Source organism: Leopardus geoffroyi, chromosome B4 (genome assembly GCF_018350155.1).
Source record: "Leopardus geoffroyi isolate Oge1 chromosome B4, O.geoffroyi_Oge1_pat1.0, whole genome shotgun sequence".
Taxonomy (NCBI): Eukaryota; Metazoa; Chordata; class Mammalia; order Carnivora; family Felidae; genus Leopardus; species Leopardus geoffroyi.
Genome location: NC_059341.1, coordinates 131,366,819 through 131,385,228, shown reverse-complemented (window position 1 = coordinate 131,385,228; position 18,410 = coordinate 131,366,819). Strand labels below are relative to the sequence as shown.

General features: G+C 57.4%; 1 protein-coding gene across 3 annotated transcripts; it reads left to right on the top strand.

Moving 5' to 3' along the window:
- The first annotated feature begins 723 nt into the window (after positions 1–723).
- On the top strand, positions 724–17,692 carry PVALB (parvalbumin). 3 transcript variants are annotated; one of them, XM_045464035.1, is made up of 5 exons: positions 724–828; positions 3,139–3,206; positions 4,851–4,983; positions 6,157–6,266; positions 17,474–17,692. In XM_045464035.1, exons 2-5 carry the CDS (start codon positions 3,146–3,148, stop codon positions 17,500–17,502), a joined length of 333 nt encoding a protein of 110 aa, XP_045319991.1. In that variant the 5' UTR covers positions 724–828; positions 3,139–3,145; the 3' UTR covers positions 17,503–17,692. The 3 variants fall into 3 exon arrangements, with proteins under 3 accessions (XP_045319991.1, XP_045319993.1, XP_045319992.1); XM_045464037.1 differs by lacking the exon at positions 724–828 and adding an exon at positions 2,217–2,240; XM_045464036.1 differs by lacking the exon at positions 724–828 and adding an exon at positions 2,601–2,658.
- Positions 17,693–18,410: the final 718 nt, after the last annotated feature.

Here is an 18,410-nt window from a genome sequence, read left to right as displayed (position 1 = left end):
AAAGCTGTGGGCCTTCGTTTCACAAGAACATACTTGCATGTGACTTTCCGCATATAATCTCAGGGTGGTTCCTAGACCCCCCCCCCCCCCAAGCCCATCTACAGAGTGAAGTTGGCACCTACTTGAGCTCATTTTCCACATGGGGAGACAGGAATGCAAAGAGAGGAAGGGGCTTGTCAGAAAACACACAGAACACACATCTCCAGGCACTGGATCGTGTCCCGAAAGTGCTGGGCCCCACTCCGGGATCCAGGGCCCCAGGTTCATGGCTTTGGGTAGTGACTTCCCTAACACCTGACGTCTTTGTGCCATTTCCTCGTCCACGCAGACGTGACCAGGCCTGGACAGCAAGTCTGTGATGCGGAGATGATGTATATACAAGAACCGAGCCCCGCCCTGTGCACAGAGACTGTTCCTGTTTCTTCATCTGCCCACTTCTTCTCTTCCTTTCCTGCAGGACTTTGGAGGGCCGAGACAGGGCTTCCATCTAAAGTGGTCGCGGAAGTCTTCACGGAGGAGGCGAGCCCTGCCCGGGCTTCGATTGTGGGTGCTGGAGGGAGGCAGGGGCCAAGAGTTATTAATAGGCCTGGCTTGATGGAACCAGGGAGGGTGAATGTGATACAGACACCCAGCACCGTAGTTGGGAAGTACCTGACACCGGAAGGGGAGGGGGCCGAGGGCTGGGGGTAGCGCCACCTCCCAAAATAGCCAGAGCAGAAGCCTATATAGGTAGCCACCACCCCCCCCACCACCAGGCTCACTTCCCTGCAGGACCTCCCACCGGCCCAGCCTTTCAGCCAAGGTTCCAGCCCTCCACCCCAACCCGAGGTGAGTGGCAGGGACTGAGGTTGGAGGAGGACGGGGGGCTACCGTGGGGAGGAAGCCAGCTGGACGGGACAGCCACATTGCACCTTCCCACAGCCACACGGGGCTGGGAGGGGGGTGCTGGAAGGTCCGCCGCTGTGGAGTCCAGGGCTGAGAGTATGAATTCCTGGGCTCTCCAGCCTAATGCCTGGTGTGGCCTGGGGCAGAGCCCTCCCCGTGGCCGGGCCTCAGGCTCCCCACCTGTGGGACGAGATGGGTGGAGCCAGACGTCTGTGGACTCTGGTGATGCCATCAGAGGAGGCCCATGAGTGGGCAGTGGAGGCAGGAGGAAGGGGATGGAGGGCTGGCAGGCCGACCCAATAACATCTGGTGCTCTGGCGGGTGGGATCTGGCCCAGAGAGGGTGTCAAGTTGTTGGAAGGCTTGTCTAGCAGGCAGAGGTAGGGGAAAGGAGGGAGGATGGGCCTGCCCAGTGGCTCCAGCCTTTGCCACAGGGGTCAGTGTTTGGGCGTGGTCTGTGGCACACTCGTGGGACTTGACAGGGCTGGGTCCTGGGCAACGGGGAGGGGCTCCAAGGACAAGGGTCACTGAATTCCAAGCCAGCAGATCCGGGAGGGGCTCCCTCTCTGCCACTGCCTTGCTGTGCGTCCTTCGGCCATTCACTGACTTGCTCTGGCCTCAGTTTCCCCACCAGCATAGCATGAGGCTCCTTCAGCTAGGGAAACACTCTCCAAATAGGCCCCTGGAGTGAGCTGAGCCTGAGGGCCGAAATGATAGCGCAGAAGCCCAGCACATCCACGTTAACAGCTCGTCCAGGGGCAGGGATGGCGGGGGCAGTTGAGGGGTCCGCGAGAGACAGCATGTCGGGAGCTGCAGCCTCTGCTCCTGGGAAGCCGGCTGGAGGGCTGTCCACTGAAGGAGCTGACTCACAGGCAGGGGGCAGCCGGAGCGGTGTCGTCGGGCAGCCGTCCAGGGCTGAGCAGAGGGAGACGGTGTTGACAGCCAACGTGCCAGAACTCCAGCAGCTGGACAGCTCTCCCCGGCCGCCCACCAAGTGGCACTAGCCTCAGGCTCTGAACACCCGCCTACACCTTCCGCCGGAGTCTAAAGATCCCACCACAAGGGACCATCAACACCACCAACACAGGGAGACAGAAGACCAGAAAAGGGGAAGGTCACTGCCCAAGGTCACAGGGACTCAGCACAGCCGCAGATCTGGAACCCAAGCATCCTGACTCCCCGTCCAGCATTCCTCACACTCTAGAGGCAGCTGGTTGCAGCCCGAATCCTTGGGAGACTGTGGGAAAGAATGCAACTGGTCTCTGGCTGCCTACGACTGGGAAGTGTCCACATTTCCCAGAGGTGAAGTTCAAGCCATAAAACCTGCTTCGCTTGTCTCGAAAGTGTGGTCCGAAGGTAACCACCTTCTCCCCAAATGTGAGTCTTCTGGTCTCCAAGTGGGGACAGGGGACATAAAGATTTCAAGTAGCCTCTCCCTGCCCCACCCTCTCCCAAAGGGTTTGCGGGGGCAGCAGTCTGAGCCCCCACTGTACTCCCATGTTCAGTGGCTCAGGAGACCAGAGAAGCCGAGTAGTTAGTGGAGATCTGAAAACAGTTCTTTGGAAAGTCGGACTAGGAAAGAAAGAAGAAGAAGAAGGTTTCAGGGCATCCCTGGCCAGATGTGGGATGGGGCGCCGGGAGGAGGGCCTGAGCAGCCCCGCCCATCCCTGCCACCTCCTCCCGGCCATCCCCTGTGGGGTCAGATTTCCAGACCTCAGCGCTCAGATTTTGCAGCATAAATTTGCATCCAGGACAGACAAGAGCAGAGGCTGAGGTAGGAGCGGAGAGAGAATGGGAGCAGGGCCGAGGGACCCACCGGGGTTTGGGCTTGGCCCCCGACAGTCCCGTATCCTCCCCGAGGTGACGGGACAGCCTCCGAGGTGCACCGACCCGAGACGCTGCGCTGCACCAAGCTGGCGCCTCCTGCGCGCCCTTGACGGCAGGCGAACCCTCCAGCCCCATAAATTCCAGAGGTCGCCCCCTCCCCGGGCACCCTGGCCGCGCGGTCCCCTGGGATCGCGAGGACCCCGGCGGGGGCGGTGCGGGAGCGACAGCGGGTCCGCGCGTCTGCCCGGCCAGATAGGCGGCGGGACTGAGCGGCTCTGGCTGCGCGCCCAGCCCCGCGCCCCCTGGCTCTGCGCCAGGCCGGCGGGCGTGCGCCCGGCGCGCAGCACTGCAGCGCTGGTCATATGAGCAGAAATGATAAGAAAAGCACTTTTTAATCTTCTCGCACTTGCTCTGCACGCTCCAACAGTTGCAGGATGTCGATGACAGACTTGCTCAGCGCGGAGGACATCAAGAAGGCGGTGGGGGCCTTTACCGGTGAGCAAGCGCGCTCCCCTCCCCAGACTTCTCCCCGGATCCACCACCCTGGCCCCGGCACCCCCGCGGAGGGCCAGCGCTCCCGCGTGCTCCTCTGCCCACGCTTCCTGCGGGGCGCTGGCAGGACGGAGCAGGGGGCTCCTCGCCATTTCCCAAACTCCACTCGGGCGGGACTTGGCGCAGGGAGCGGGTGGGGAGGCCCAGCGAAACTTGCCTGGTGGCCGCGCTGCTGCGAGGACTCGGGATCCGGGACCAAGGGCAAAGACCGGGATGGAAAGCGGGACCTTCGGGTCCTTGTGGGCGCTCGATACCTCCCGTTAAGGCACTTGGAGGGGCTGCAGGTGCGCCCGCCTTCTCTCCAAGCAGCCCCTTTCGGAGACACCCCCACCCCCCGTTTAGAACAGGACTCTTCCGGCTTGCGGTTGTTGGCTCCCTGACTGTCCAAGCCCCTCTCTGGGAGTCAGAGCACCCCCCCCCTCCAACAGCTCCCCCCAGCAACCACCACTGTCCCGCAAGCGGGGTGACCTTCCCGCAGCTGGCGCTCTGCTCTGCCCAGCCCTGCGCACAGCATCCTCAGCGCTTCCAACTTCCAGCCTCCTTAGGCGGCCAAGGGCGGGGAGCCGGCAGGCATCCCCACCTCTCTGAGCTGCCCTGAGCTTTTGAGCTCTTAGCTGCTACCTGCCTCCTCTCTCCCCTCACCCAGGTGGAGAAACTGAGGCTGGGAGAGGGCCAGAAACTTGCCCAAGGTCACCTAGCAGGGCAGGAGGGGGATTAGAACTAAGGTCACCTTCCGGTCTCAGTCCCCTACTGGAGTGGCAGAGGTGGACAGAGCAAACTTCCCTCGGCCAAAGGCTGAGGGGAGAACGTGACTCTCAGCAGGACCCCTCCCTGCCACAACCCCAAATTACCCTCTCCAGGGTCCTGAAAGGGAGCACAGGACATAGAAAATTGGGGAGGGGGCCTCCCGTTTCCTTTCTGCTTGGTGTCCCTTCCTCAGGGTAAGAAACTCTGGGAGACCACGCTCCTGGGGTACTGCGATAGCCCACCCTCTTCTCCTTGACCCACCTTCCCCCTCTGAGAAGGAACTTAACTGGGAATTCCCAGGGAGACTTCTAACACTCCCCCAACTCCCGCTGGGGATGGATATCTGCAGGAAAGCCACCATTTCTGGGGCCTCCCCCCTTCCTCCTCCTCCTCCTCCCGCTGTGTGACCTTGAGAAAAACTTGTCCTCCCTCTGCCGATTTTCTGGCAACACCATCTGTGGCTGAAAAAAAAAAAGGCTGACCACCGCCCCCCACCAAGATACACCACACCGTGTTCACAACACCCCCCATTCCCCTGCCCGCCCCCATTCGGCCACCACCCAAAAGCCTTCATGGAACCCGGGACGCCCCGCTGCCTTCAAAGGCTACTTCTGCCATCAGCGAAGGGTAGGGCGGAGCGTGGGGGCAAATCCACCTTGGGCAAAGCACCCGTCCCCTGGTCTGGGCTCCTTCAGCCCTCCCACCCAGGTACACCCCCCTATCCCCCCCAGCACCGGCACAGGGAGATCAATCGGCAAATGCTGTGGCACCCCCATTCTCCTGCCCTTCCCTACCGCCCCTTCTTTGTCATTTTAACCTGCTGCTCTCCACCCCCCACAGCTGTCGACTCCTTCGACTACAAAAAGTTCTTCCAAATGGTCGGCCTGAAGAAGAAGAGCCCGGATGACATAAAGAAGGTGTTCCACATCCTGGATAAAGACAAGAGCGGCTTCATCGAGGAGGATGAGCTGGGGTAAACTGAGGCCTGCGGGGAGGGCCCCGGCTGAGGGGGCGTGGGGGGCTGGGATTCTTGCTGCCGAGTTCCCATCAGGGCTGTCCTTGTGTCTGCACCGTTGGCAGAAAATAACTCTGCCTGATCGCCGTTGCTTCCGGAGGAATAAAATCCGCAGCAGAAAGTGCAACTAACTAGGTTAAATTATAGCCACTTAATATGGCTAATGGAAGGGTGCTACTTAATAATTTAATACATGTGGAGAGGCAGGTTTTCTGGATGCTTCACACCACACGCAAGACAGGGAGCGCTACCTCGAGCATTTAGTTCGTTGATTGTCATTTGCCTAAAAGGCACCCTCCACCATCCCGCAGACCCTCCCCACCCCGCCCCCTGCACTTGTGTAACAGTGCAGCTAAAGCAGTGTCCGGGCAAGGTGGGGATGCAGAACCAACTTTGGGGGTCAGGAGTCCGGGGAGCAAAGCGGAGGAGGGGAAGGTCACCACTAGGAAAACGCACCCGGCTCGTCGCTGCCCACCAGGCTCATCTTACGTCACTCTCTGGCCAAGACTGCCTTGGATTTCGTCTTCAAGAGAAGGGGGGTGGTGTGGAGAGAGGCCTCGCAATAGGGACTTCCCTGTCCATCCAGTCTCAGTCTCACCCCAGATCATCCCACAAGGGCACCCTTTGCCAAGAACCTTCCCCTTCTCCCCCCCTCCCCCCCGCCACCCTCCCCACCTCCCCCCGCCACGGGCTGACTTCTGCCTGTTCTCCAGATGTCACCTTCTTCAGGAAGCCTCCCTGACTCTCCCCCTCACCCCAGGTGGGATGGATGCATCCTCTGAGCACCCTTCTCTAGTTCCTCACCCTCGCACCCATCACACCGTGCGGTCTTGACCTCCGCCTCATTTTTTTAGGTGCCTTCCTGCTCTGTGCTCCCACTTTCCAGCACGGCCCTGGCACAGAGAAGACACTTTTGCGTTTGTGGTGTTGGCCGAATAAATAAACAAATGCAGGTGCCCTGCCTGGCGTGGGGTCCACCTTTGGCAGAGGACAGCCTGTCCTCTGCACACCCACCCGTGACGCCCAGCCCAGCTGCATACGTGTCCCCCCGCTTGCTGCCTAGCCCGGTGGCCCGTACCTGTCCCCGCAAGGTGACCTCCGCCTGACTCCCTCCCTGGCTTTGCTCCCCAGATTCATCCTAAAGGGCTTCTACCCAGATGCCAGAGACCTGTCTGTGAAAGAAACCAAGATGCTGATGGCCGCTGCCGATACGGATGGCAACGGCAAGATTGATGTCGATGGTGAGTAACCATGACCTGGGGCCTGAGCGCATCATGGGTCTTGGGATGTTTGGATGCTAAAAGCTTGGAGCTATCGTTGTCCTGTGAAGGGGAGAGGAGAGGTGGTCCTGTACTCCCCGGGATTAGAAGGAAAAGGCAAATGCATCGGGGCTGAGAGCTCTGTCATGTAAGCCAGGCGCGTGCACACACACACACACACACACACACACACACAACTGGTACATTTTTTTCTAAATTTGAACAACCCGAAAGGAACAGATTCTCTTTTTTTTCTCCCTGCTGCATAGGGAATCAAGGATGATTTGGGATTTTTTTTTTCCCCCTGACTTTTGCCTGCAACTTTTGCCTGAGTTCTGGTCCCAGCTCTGCCCTAACTGGCTGTGTGACCTTGGGCCGTCTCTCTCCTTCTCTGGGTCTCAGTCTCCCATCTGTAATCCGAGGAGATGAGGCCAACTGATCCCCAAGGGCCCTGTGGGCCCTCCTGTTCTCAAATTCCAGAGATGGAAATTCCTTATTTTCCATCCTCCTCAACATCTCATCCTGGTATCCTGTAACTTCAGGTTTCAAGACCTGTTCTGGCTTGGCCCAAACATACCGTTCTGGCCCTGAAGGGGAGCCAGGAAAAAGAGCCAGCCAGCAATCAGCTAGGAATTAGGAAAAGGGATATCTGGGTCTTGCTTTTCAAGCTTTGCTTTCAGAACAGGCTTCCAGAGAGCCACCCCCCCCCACATGCTTCTCTGCTGAGGGGTAACAAGCACCCCCAGAGCACCCCCCAGCAGCGTTGCCTTCCTTAGCATCCCAACAGCCTTGAGAATGATCTCCGTTTTGCCAGATGGGCAAACTGAGGCTGAAGGTGCTTAGCCTGTTCAAAGAGCTAGGACATAAGTGGGGGAACGAGGATTTGGAAGAACTCTTTCCCCCAAGCTGTGCCGCAGCTCGTAACGGTCCAAGCGAGGTGCGTAGTTTCATCCTAGGACCTGCTCGGGCTCGTTGTGAAAATTAAGTGGCTGTCAACACAAAACTGCTCTGGGAAAGTTAAAACGCTTCTGAATGTGCGTGTAGCGTATTAAAGTTTTCTGTCCGCGACCAAAATGGAGACAGGGTCAGACGCAGCCGGGCGCCTGGCCTTCTAGTCCCAGCTGTCTCTCCTGTGGCTGCAAAGGAGGGAGGCGACTTGAAAGGAGCCGGAGCCAAAAGTGTGGGAGACAAATGGGTGACTGGTCTTGGTGCGTTCCGGGAGTGGCACCTGTCCCCACACCCCCTCCTCAGCAAGCCACTTAGCTCCACCCTGAGCCAGCGTTCCCGCCCTGACCCCAACCCAAACCGCCACACCTGTCTCCTGTTTTTATTTGCAGCCAGTAGGCCACAGCTCAGAAGCCACCGTAGGCGGGGGCGGGGGGGGGGCCCCAGGGTTAGCTGTTCTGGAATAATCTACATGATAAAGAAAAACCAGGCCAGATCCTAGGCTGCTTCCCTGCCTGCCTCCCTCCTTCTCTCCCTCCCTGCCGAACTCATATTTTAAAGAGATAACTCAACTTTTGCAACTGATCTAACAGACATTTCCCGAGTGTTAAGCCTGTGCCAGGCTATCAGGGAGGCAAAGATGAATTAGACCCTACTCCCAGCGGCGCTATTTGCTGGCTGGGTGCCCTGGAGCAGTGGCTCAGCCACCCGGAGCCCCAGCTGCTCATTGATAAACTGGGCACGGACAACGCATGGGTCACTGGCATTTGTGAGGATTCCATGACACCGTGCACGTTGAGTGCGGGGCCCAGAGCATTGTGAGTACTCGGCAAACGGTGGCCGTGACACTATTTCCCTTCCATCCACACGTCGCTTACAGCTCTAGGTACAGGTGCACGAAAGAATGGCGACACCAGGGAGGTGCAGAGAAGCCTTTTGGAGAGGGAGGAACGGAGGCGTTTCGGCAGATTGGAGGCTGTGGGCAGGAAGCCACAGGCTGGAGTCTGGGGTGGGGGGCCGTCCCTGCGGAGCCCCGGGCAAGGCGTCAGGTTTAGCAAAGGCGTAAGGCTGGGAAGTTTAGGGATGTTTAGAAAGGGGCAAGAAGGTTGGTTTGCTGGGAGTAGGAAGAGCGAATCGTCACCAAGGTGGTGATGTGTGCCCGGCCCAGTGCTGAACTCTGAGCACACGTCACCTGTGACAGAGGACGGAGATACAGATGCGGAAAGAGAAGGGCCAGTGCCTAAGGGACGCTGGATGCAAAGCCAGGTCTGTCCGCCCACACAGTTCAAGCTCAGGACGACCTGGTGCAGGCCCGAGGGTCAGCACAGAATGAAATGGAGTGGGGTGGGGTGGGGCAGGAGAAGAAATGGGCAGGGAGGACAGGTCCCCCTGAGGCAGCAGGGCCCCACACGGTGCATTTTGGAGGTGGGACAGACGCAGATACCTCCCCTCCCCACCTCCACCCCAAACACGGTACTTTTTCTGGAAGGTGCCGGCGAGGTTGAATGTGATGGTGCCCGATAGGCCGTGAGATGGGAGGCACGAGGACAGCTTGTTGAAAGAATGAAAGAAAGAATGAATAGATGTGTGGCCGGCTCTGGGGGCGCAGTGATGGGCAAGTGTGGTGTGGAGGGAGAGGTCTGCAGGCTAAGGCGGGAGACCCGTGTGGGCTGGGGGCTTGCATGTGGCAGGTGCTGGGGGATTCTAGAAGCAGGACCACCCTCATGGCCCGCTGTTTGCCCTCTGAAGGTGAGTGATGCTTACCAGGTCCTTGAGGACCCCAGATTGGGGGGAGGGGATGGGAAGGCAAAGTTCTAATGACAACCCTTTGCATTCCCGTCTCTGGGCCAACTGCCTCCAGGAAGCTCAAAGGCTTTTATAGATGTGGTCGATTGATTCTCGAAGGCCACCCTTAGAGCTGGTAAAGGAGGGTTTTAAGGCGGAAAAGGAGGAGAAGCTGGACAGAGGTGGAAGGCGCCCCCAAACCCAGCCACAGCTGCAAGACCCAGGCCCAAATGGCAGGTGAGACTACTAAGTGACAGGCTCCTTCTGAAGGGTTTGCCCTTCACATTGGTGGGTCTCAAACTGGAGCGAACGGCAGGATCACTGGAGGGCTTTTCACAACACAGTTGGCTGGGCTGGACCCCCAGAGCTCCCGAGTCCTTCGGCCTGGAGTGGGGCCCAGGTGTGGGCCTTTCCACCAAGTTCCCAGGTGGCGCTCCTGCTCCGGGGACCGTACTTTGAGAACCACTGCCTTACAAAAATCCTAGAAGGCAGGTGCTATCACACTTCCCCTTCTACAAATGAGGAAACAGAGGCACGGGGAGCTTACGTGTCCAGGGTCGCTCAGTAGCAGGGGCAGGACTGAGGCTCAGAGGTCCAGCCAGGACCCCTCCCCGCCCCCTCCCCCCGCCGCCACCCTGCCTCTCACGAGGACGCGTCCCCGGCCTGGGCTCTCCACTCCCAATGCCTGCCCATGTGGACCGTGCAGGCTGACAGGATGAGTGGTTGTCACACACACACACACACACACACACACACACGCCATCTAGTTACCGGTTCCCTGAAACCCGACACTGTGATGGGTCCTGTTTCCTATGCTTCCAGGCTATTCCAGCTCAAGAGCCTGTGGTTTGCTTTTTTGCTTCGGTGGCTGAAAAATTTAGTCTTAATTATCCCTGGACCACTGCAGTCTGCTCCACTCGCGTGCCCCGAGGCATCTGCCTTTTCTGCTTCCTTCTGGCGAAATCTGTTCTCATCCGCAAGCAGCCCATTTGACGGGGTGGGCAGGCGGGCGCCCTTGGGCCGAAACACCTAAAGTCAGGCAGAAAATACGACCTGCGCACCCCGCGAGCAGTGTGGACGGCCAAGCCTTTTTCTCTCCCTGGCCATCTATCTCCTCCTCCCAGAGTGGGGATAAAAATACCCATCTCAAAGGGCCGTTGCTTGAATTAAGTGAGTGTTCTGGAAACGACCCCTTCCCTCCTATTTTGTATAGGCTCGGAAGCCTCCTCGAAACCCTTGCGGAACGAATACCAGCCCTCAAAGAAGACGAAATGGGGTCTAAGACGGGAGGAAAGTGAGAGGGACGGAAGGAGAGGTCGAGATTTGATTTCCAGGCAAGGCCGGATGAGCACCTCAGGGCCAGCCGCAGTCCTGGTGGCGGAGCCCTAAGGCGTGTGGCGTTTTGTCCCGTCTCCCCGCGTCGTCACGTCAGCCCTATAAGGGGGCGGGGGAGACAGAGTCTGTGATTCCCCCACTGAGAGTTGTGGAAACTGAGGCCCAGTGGGCGTTAAGCGCCAAAGTCACACAGAAATCCGTGGTGGCAGGGAACCCGAGTCCCCTGACTCTGTCACTCCCTCCGCCAGGCTGGGCCGAGACATTCCAGTTATAAATGGTTTCTGGGCTTAGCGAGATGCTTGCTTTAATTCCCCAGTGGATGCCCTAAGTCCGGCCTGTGTGGCGCTAAGGGGGAGGCAGCAGCACTCCTGTGAGAAGGGACAGTAGGGAGGGGGCGGGAAGATGTCCCCTCTCCATTTATCCCTCTCCTGCCTCCATGGGTCCTGGCGTGAGTCAGAGCCCCAGCCTTTGAGAGAGAGAGAGAGAGAGAGAGAGAGAGATGCACCCCATGCCGGCATTAGAATCTTCCTGGCCGAGTGACTCACAGCCTCAGTTTCCCTGTCAGTAACATGGGGACGAAACAGCCAGTGCAGAGGAAATGGGGTGACAGCCAGGGAAGTGCCTGGCATGGAGTGAGCCCCCAGGACCGTTTAGGCCGCTCCCTGCCGCCATCTGGCTTGACCCCAAATAACCCCGCTGCCCACTCCCCCGGGGGGGGGGGAAGTGATCCCTGTTTGCAATACCGATTTATAAGCAACCTAGCCCAGGAGCTATTTAGAGGCGAGGTGATAAACCAGGAGGCCGGTGCCTCCATCCCGGTGGTCACGACAGAGGGAAGGAAAGCGGCTTCCAAGAGCTGACTCAAGGTCCATCTCGGTTTCTCTCTGGGCCGTCAGCATGGGCTGGTCTCACCTGTCAATAGCTTCTAAATTTGTCCAATCCCCATGGCCCTGGGACTGGGACCGACCTAATTAGGCTAACTGCAGTTTCCTATGGGAAAGGAGAAGGCTGAGCCCTCTCGCCCTCTGAGCCTCCCCGTCGCCACCCCCTCATTCTTTTCTAAGTGGATAAAGAAGAAACTGCAGGCTGGCCCTTGGGGATCTCCAGGGAGGACTCAGGGGGCAGAGGTGAGGCTCTGCGTCCTTCCAGAGGGATGCTCTCCCTCCCATCTGGATTTAGAGGTGCTCCCTCGGTGTGCCGGGCACCGACACAGCAGACGCGTCTCACCCATTATCTCATGTAGTCCTCACCAGAAACCCTATGAGGAGATGCTCTCGGTATCCCCATTTCACAGACGTGGAAACTGAGGGGCAGAGCCCGAGTGTCCTCAGATGGGCGTGCGGGAGGCGGGCTCCTAACTCGGATGGCGTAGGTGGTGCGGGCAAGTTGCCGTAGGTCGGCTCTCGATCTTTTGGACCGCCCCCCCCTGCCCTCTGCTGCCCACCCCCTCCTTGTCTTTGCCTCAGGATTTTTGTTGACACTTCGAAGCTCCAACCTGTGTCCGATGGAGAGGAGACCCAAGGGAGGTGGAATTAACCTGTATGCGGCCTACCAAATGCTGCGCGCCGGCTACGGATCAGGCCGGCGACAGGGGCTTTAGCGCCGGTTCCTCTAAAGGAGCCAAGGAGCTCCCTTTTACAGATGGGGAAACTGAGGCACCGTAAGGCGCCGTGTCCGGCCCAAGGTCACGAAAGCAAGAATGAGTGGGAGGCAGGAGTTGACTCCCAGATCCCTTGCTCGAGGCTCTGTGCGAGAGCTGGAAAGGCGTCTCCTCCACCTGACATTGCACACAGGAGCAAACTGAGACCTGGAGGGGTGAGGGCGCGGGGGCGGGAGCGGGAGGCAGGACCAAGGTCAGAACCTCCTCCCCATCCGTCATCCCAGCATCCCTCCGCCAAATCAGTTGACCTAGACTTCCGCAAGGCTTTGGATGTTTTGCTCATTTGTTTTTCCTTAAGGGGAAACCTGGACATTTTAGAGGAGACTTTTTTTTTTTTTCCTTTTGATAAGAGGGCTGTTCGTTTTAATTGGCTGATTCCTAAGAACTCTGCCCTGAGGCACAAACGAAAGGTACGGAAGAGGTGACCTCTGCCCTCAATTTGTCTACAAAATGCCCTGCTAGCTTCTGGGAGGATAAAATTAGAATCTAGTGTTCTCTGCAAAAAAGCCGGGGCGTGTGGCCTTCGTGACGTGCTGGCTGCTTCAGAGTGGATCCCAGGGTGGGCAAAGGAGTCTGTTTTCAGAAGCTTTTGAAAACCCCGCAGGTCCAAGATATATCCCAGTCCAAGGGGCCTGACTGCCACGGGAGAGACCCGTGGTTGGCATTCCTTGGTCCCCCTCATGCTGACCTCACCAAATGCCACTCCGGGTGAAGGCATTCACTGGCTCTTTGCGGATGAGCAGTCCCAGGACCCGTGATTTCTTTTTTTTTTTTTTTATGTTTTATTTTTTATATTTAGAAGAGTGTGAGTGGGGGGAGGGGCAGAGAGAGCCGCAGACTGAATTCGAAGCGGGCTCCAGGCTCCGAGCTGTCAGCACAGAGCCCGATGCAGGGACTCCAACTCTGAGCCGTGAGATCATGACCTGAGCCAAAGTCAGACGCTCAACCAACTTGAGCCACCCAGGCACCCCTTGATTTCTAGGGTGAGGGTTAGGGGGGGTCAGTGGGGGTCGGGAAACTGTTAAGGACCAGCTTCCCCTTTGAAGAGTCTCTCCATGAGCTGTTATTGGCAGACAGACTCATGTCTCCTTTTAGTCTAGCACAGAGCAAACTTAGTGCCCGAGGACAGGGTATATGGGCTCTGGCCAGCTTTCCAGATTAAATGGCAGGTTGAGGGAGTCCCTGCTTCCGCCCGATCTGGGACGCTAGCCCAAGCAGGAATGGCCTCTCCGCACTCATGGAGAGGGTGTTCCTGGGACCACAGGCCAAATCCTGCCTCTGCCTCTTATTTGCTGCATGGCCTTGACACTTCACTTCTCCGGGCCTCCGGTTCCCCGTCTATAAAGTGGGAATCACCCCACTCAGCTCCCAGGGCTGTTGTGAAAACTAGACATGAGGCAAGTCAGAACTTGTTGGACCCTAAGGAGGACTCGTGACCCATCCATCCATCCCTCCGTCTTTCCATCCATCCATCCTTCCATCTGTCCATCTCTCCATCAGTCCACCCATTTGGCATTTGTTTATTAGCACCTGCTGTGGGCCGGTGGGCACACTGTGTGCTAGGAGGCTGGTGGACACGCCTGGAGTTTACGCTCTAGTAGGGGGAGACCGACAAAAATAAGCAAGTACATAAATAAGTTCGTTTCGGAGAGTGCTAAGTACCAGGAAGTAAATAAAAAGGGGCTGATATGGCAGAGTCACGGGGGTGGCGGTATCTGAGCTGGCTCCTGTGTCCCTCTATGCCTAGGTCAAAGTAGGTCGGAAAGGGGTTCAGAAAGGAGCCTAAAAGCAGTAGCTTGACTCACGTGTGCTGTGTGATCTCGGCCAAGCTAATCACCTCTGGGGCCTCCGTTTCCCCATCTGTAAAATGCAGACAGAAGCATCCCTGCCATGGAGTAGTTGTGAGAATCCAATGACATAATATATACAGAATGCTTTGCATTTTGCATTCCATGCATAAGAATTCTTTTTTTTTTTTAACGTTTTATTTATTTTTGCGACAGGGAGAGACAGAGCATGAACAGGGGAGGGGCAGAGAGAGAAGGAGACACAGAATCCGAAACAGGCTCCAGGCTCTGAGCTGTCAGCACAGAGCCCGACGCGGGGCTCGAACTCACGGACCGCGAGATCATGACCCGAGCCGAAGTCGGCCGCTTAACCGACTGAGCCACCCAGGCGCCCCAAGAATTCTTAAATCCTATAAAAACGGACAATGCTGATCACAGCACTAACAACAAGCACCACCTGTCTCGCCAAGGTGCCGTCACAGGGTCACAGGAGCTCCTGGCTGAGGAAGCAGACGCGTTGGTCCCCGCCCACGGGAGGGATTTTTAGAGTACCTGGTGCTCCGGGTCCATCCGGGCCACTCGCTGTCCTCGCTCAGCCTGAGCCCTGGGGCTCAGCCTGCAGCGTTTCAGGACCAGCTAGAGGAGCCCCCCTCTCTCTCCCACCACCTCCCACCTAGACGCCCACACCCAGGTCCCTTGCCTTCCCTGTCCTCGAGGACAGCCTGGGGACAGGAGAGGGTGGCGTCCATTTCCCAGCTCAAACCCCAGAAAGGCAAGGAGCCCAGGCACGTGTCCCTCCGCGGGACAGGGATCAGTTTTTTCACTTTTTTATCTGAACATAATGCTGGCTTTACAGAAGAGCTGCGACAATAGCATGGTGAGTTCTCTACACCCCTCCCCCAGCGTCCCCCAGGGCTGACATTTCACGTGACCGTGGGGGCACAGGATGCAAACTAAGAGATTGAGTGGTGGGGGTTGACGTACGTGCTTCGTACAAGGTCTGGGGAGGGGGGGACGCGCCCCGAGGAGCCCCACATACTTCTGATACCCTGAAGCCATGTTGTCACAAGAAATCATTAGTGTCCCCTACCGTCACACACCGACAGATGGACACCCGGACCGACACCCAGAGAGGCACGTTTCTCAGCAAACGCGCCAGGCTGGGCCTGGAACCCTAACTCTCCATCCTTTCTAGACGTGATGGGGACGGCCCTGGGGCCCCACACGCTGGCGGGCTGGGGACGCAGCATCTCAGAGACGTCTCGTGGCAGAGGGTGGCAAACTCCTTCCTGTCCTCTCTTGTCTCCCGGAGAGAAAAAACAACCGGGCAGACATCCCCTGGGCCCCCCTTTATTCCAAATAAAGGTCTCAGAAGACCTGGCCGTGGGGCAGTAGCCCCTAGGACTGCCGCAGCAAGGACGCCCCAGGTGAGGGGCATGGAGAACCAGGGGCAGGGGAGCTCCTGGGGGTGGGGGGCAGAGATTTGCTGGCTCTTCTCGCCGTCTCCCAACTCAAGAAGCGCGCTGACTTCTCTTCCTTTTATGGATGATGACAGGGAGGCTCAGAGAGGCCAAGCGCTTTGTCTGAGGTCACACAGCCCATAAGCGGCAGAGCCAGATTTGGGGGGTGCCAGCCCAGAAATGGCTACTGGGCGTCCCCCAAATCCAGCCCATTGTTTCCTGCCTTCTGAGCCCCTGCCCGCCAAAGGCCCCCGCCTGTTGATCCCTTCCCCGCCGTCTGCTTTCTCCTGTGGGAACCCCACATCTTCTCGCAGGACTCTATCAGAAGCCACCTGCCCTCTGAAGTTTTGCTGACGCCTTAAACAGAAGGCACCTCTTCTCCCGGTGACAGCGAAGTCTCTGGGCCCGCCATCCATCGGCAAACTGTTCACAAACAGTGCGGCCTCTCAGGGTCAGGCTCGGAGGCGGGTGGTGGGTGAGGCAGGAAACAAGGTGGGTGGGCCCTGGAGCTTTCTGTTCCAGCGGGAGAGGCAGATCACAAGGGACTAAGCAGGAACGTACTCCAAAGTGTTTCAAGAGTGGTAAGCGCTGTGCGCAGGGCAAGAAATGGTGATGGCAAAGAGGATCACGGTAGGGGAGGGTCACCACCGTCACCAGAATGGCCAGAGAAGGCCCCAGGAGGAGGGACAGCTGAGTTGGGAACACAGCCGTGAGGAAGTCTGAGCGCCCACCGGGCTGAGAGAACGGCAGGTGCAAAGGTCCTGCGGTGGGAATGCCCCCAGCGAGCTTGAGATTCAGAAAAGAGGCCAGCGGCATGGAGCATGTCCTGCCAGGTACTGTTTCTTCCCTGACCAGACCAGAAGCTCCTTCAGGGCAAGAATCATCTCTGGCTCCCCTGTGCCTCCCCTCACCTGGTCGGAGACACCCCTTTGTTTATTTAGGTGGGGATGGATTCAGTGGGGGACACTGGATCTCCTCCCAGTGCTGACACCAATCTCTGACATCATTACTTAGTGTTCGGCGAAGCTGGGCAGGTGGATGTTCCTGGGGCGGGAGGGCACGTGACCCCACCGTGGACTCGACCGCAAGTCACGTGGAGGGAGCTGGACCCCCGGTCTTAAGTCCCAGCTCAGTCCCTTACAACCCTGGAGGCTCTGAAAAGCCACGTCTCTCTGGGCCTCAGTTTCCCCTTCTGTAAAGTGGGGATCACTCCCAGTTTCCTGCGTGATGGTCAATTAAATGAGGAGCGGTGGGAGACAGGGCCCAGCTCATTCTGAGCACCTGTACGCACTCATCTGTCTCAGCGGCACGGAGATGTCTCAGCGGCACGGAGATGTCACCTCTTCCAGTCTCCTCCTTAGTCTTGTTGAGCCCCCCGAGGAGGAAAGCACACAATGGCTCTTGAATCAGGTTGCTCACTGGAATCGCCTTTTACTTTCTTTTCTTTTCTTTTCTTTTCTTTTCTTTTCTTTTCTTTTCTTTTCTTTTCTTTTTTTTTTTTGAGAGAGAGTATAGATGAGCAGAAAACTTACGGAAGAAATACAAAAGGCTGATAAAGACATAGCAGATCGAGAGGGTTTTTTTTTTTTCCCCCCCTGCCTCACCTTCTGTCCTTGACCACCTCACTGCTGGGGAGGAGAAGATTTGCAGCCAAAGAATATCTCTAGCAAAGGGGCGCCTGGGTGGCTCAGTTGGTTAAGCCTCAGACTTCAGCTCAGGTCACGGTCTCGTAGTTCGTGGGTTCGAGCCCCGCATCGGGGTCTGTGCTGATGGCTCGGAACCTGGAGCCTGCTTCGGAGTCTGTGTCTCCCTCTCTCTCTGCCTCTCCCCCCCTCGTGCTCTGTCTTTCTGTTTCAAAAATAAAATAAACATTAAAAGAAAAAGAGTATACTGACCCAGATGAGCCCTGAGTACTACACGAAAGTGTTGAATCACTTTATTGTACCCCCTGAAACGAATAGACCTACACCGTATGGCAACGACACTGGAAGTAAAACTTTTTTCTAAGTAAAACAAAAGAGAGATGATGATAGGCTCGCCGTTTCTCATTGACTTCATTCATTCATTCATTCCTGCCCACACTCATTCCATCACTCCAGGCCTGCAGCAGAGGGGAGAGCCAGGAGGAAGCACCGTGCAGGGCCCGGCGGTCAGGCCATGGCGAGCCCTTCCACACCGTCCCCCTCTGACTCACCTCTCTTTCCTCTTCTTTTGCAGAATTCTTCTCTCTGGTGGCCGAAAGCTAAGAGGCTGTGACTACCCCAGGCCTTCCCCCTCTCTGCCCCAAACACCCAATCTCAGCCCCTCGAGCTGCCCTCCTGCGTTTCTGTTCAGTGTGTTTATGTTATTTTTTACTCCCCCCACCCCCTGTGGCCCTCAAACGACATCATTCTTCTGGAAAATGCTGGAGAAACAATAAAGGCTGTACCAATCAGATTCTACTGCTCCGGAGGCTGCGGACCTGCTGGGGTGTGGATCCTGCCTTGGCTCTCCGGACCCACCCGTGCAGGGGTGGGGCAGGATTTAGACAGAAAAGGGGATCGGAGGGAAATTTACTGAGCCCTCCTCTGCCTTGGGTACTGAGAATGGTACTCTGCATGGGTTGCCCATTAATCCTTGAAACTGCCCATAAGGTAGGTGATGAAACTCCCATTTTACAGATGCAGAGACTGAGTCTTAGGAAAGTGATGTGTCAACCCCGCACAGCTAGGACTTCTAGATGGATGGATGGATGGATGGATGGATACCCATTAAGACTCTTTGTTACAAATGACGAAAACCCAACACAGAGTAACTTAAGTAAAAAAGGAAGGAAAAAACAATCATTATCTCATGTTTGCCCCAAGTTACACTAGGAATAACTAGTGAAGCCAGGGCAAGGCGGGGCCAGGCAACCCCGTCGGGAGTCAGGCTGAGCGGCAGGTAGGGACAGGCCACCTTCCCTGGTGGCCTCCGGGCAGCGTCCGCTGACCCAGGCTTAGCAGGGGACTTGGGATCAGACCCAGGAAGCAGCAGCTCGGAAGGGCCTCACTGGCCCGAGGCGGCTTTCGGTGCCTGTCACCCCACCCCCAAATGACAGTGCACACATCACAGTTCAGACTCAGGGCAGCACGTGGCCCGGCAGCAAAGCGCCTTTGAAAGCAGGGCTGTTCGA

Bases quoted from the DNA above. Each gene is read 5' to 3' on its own strand.
- PVALB (XM_045464035.1), top strand. From the start codon at position 3,146: ATGTCGATGACAGACTTGCTCAGCGCGGAGGACATCAAGAAGGCGGTG. The intron at 3,207-4,850 runs GTGAGCAAGCGC...CACCCCCCACAG, and splicing joins GGCGGTGGGGGCCTTTACCG to CTGTCGACTCCTTCGACTAC. The intron at 6,267-17,473 runs GTGAGTAACCAT...CTTCTTTTGCAG, and splicing joins CGGCAAGATTGATGTCGATG to AATTCTTCTCTCTGGTGGCC.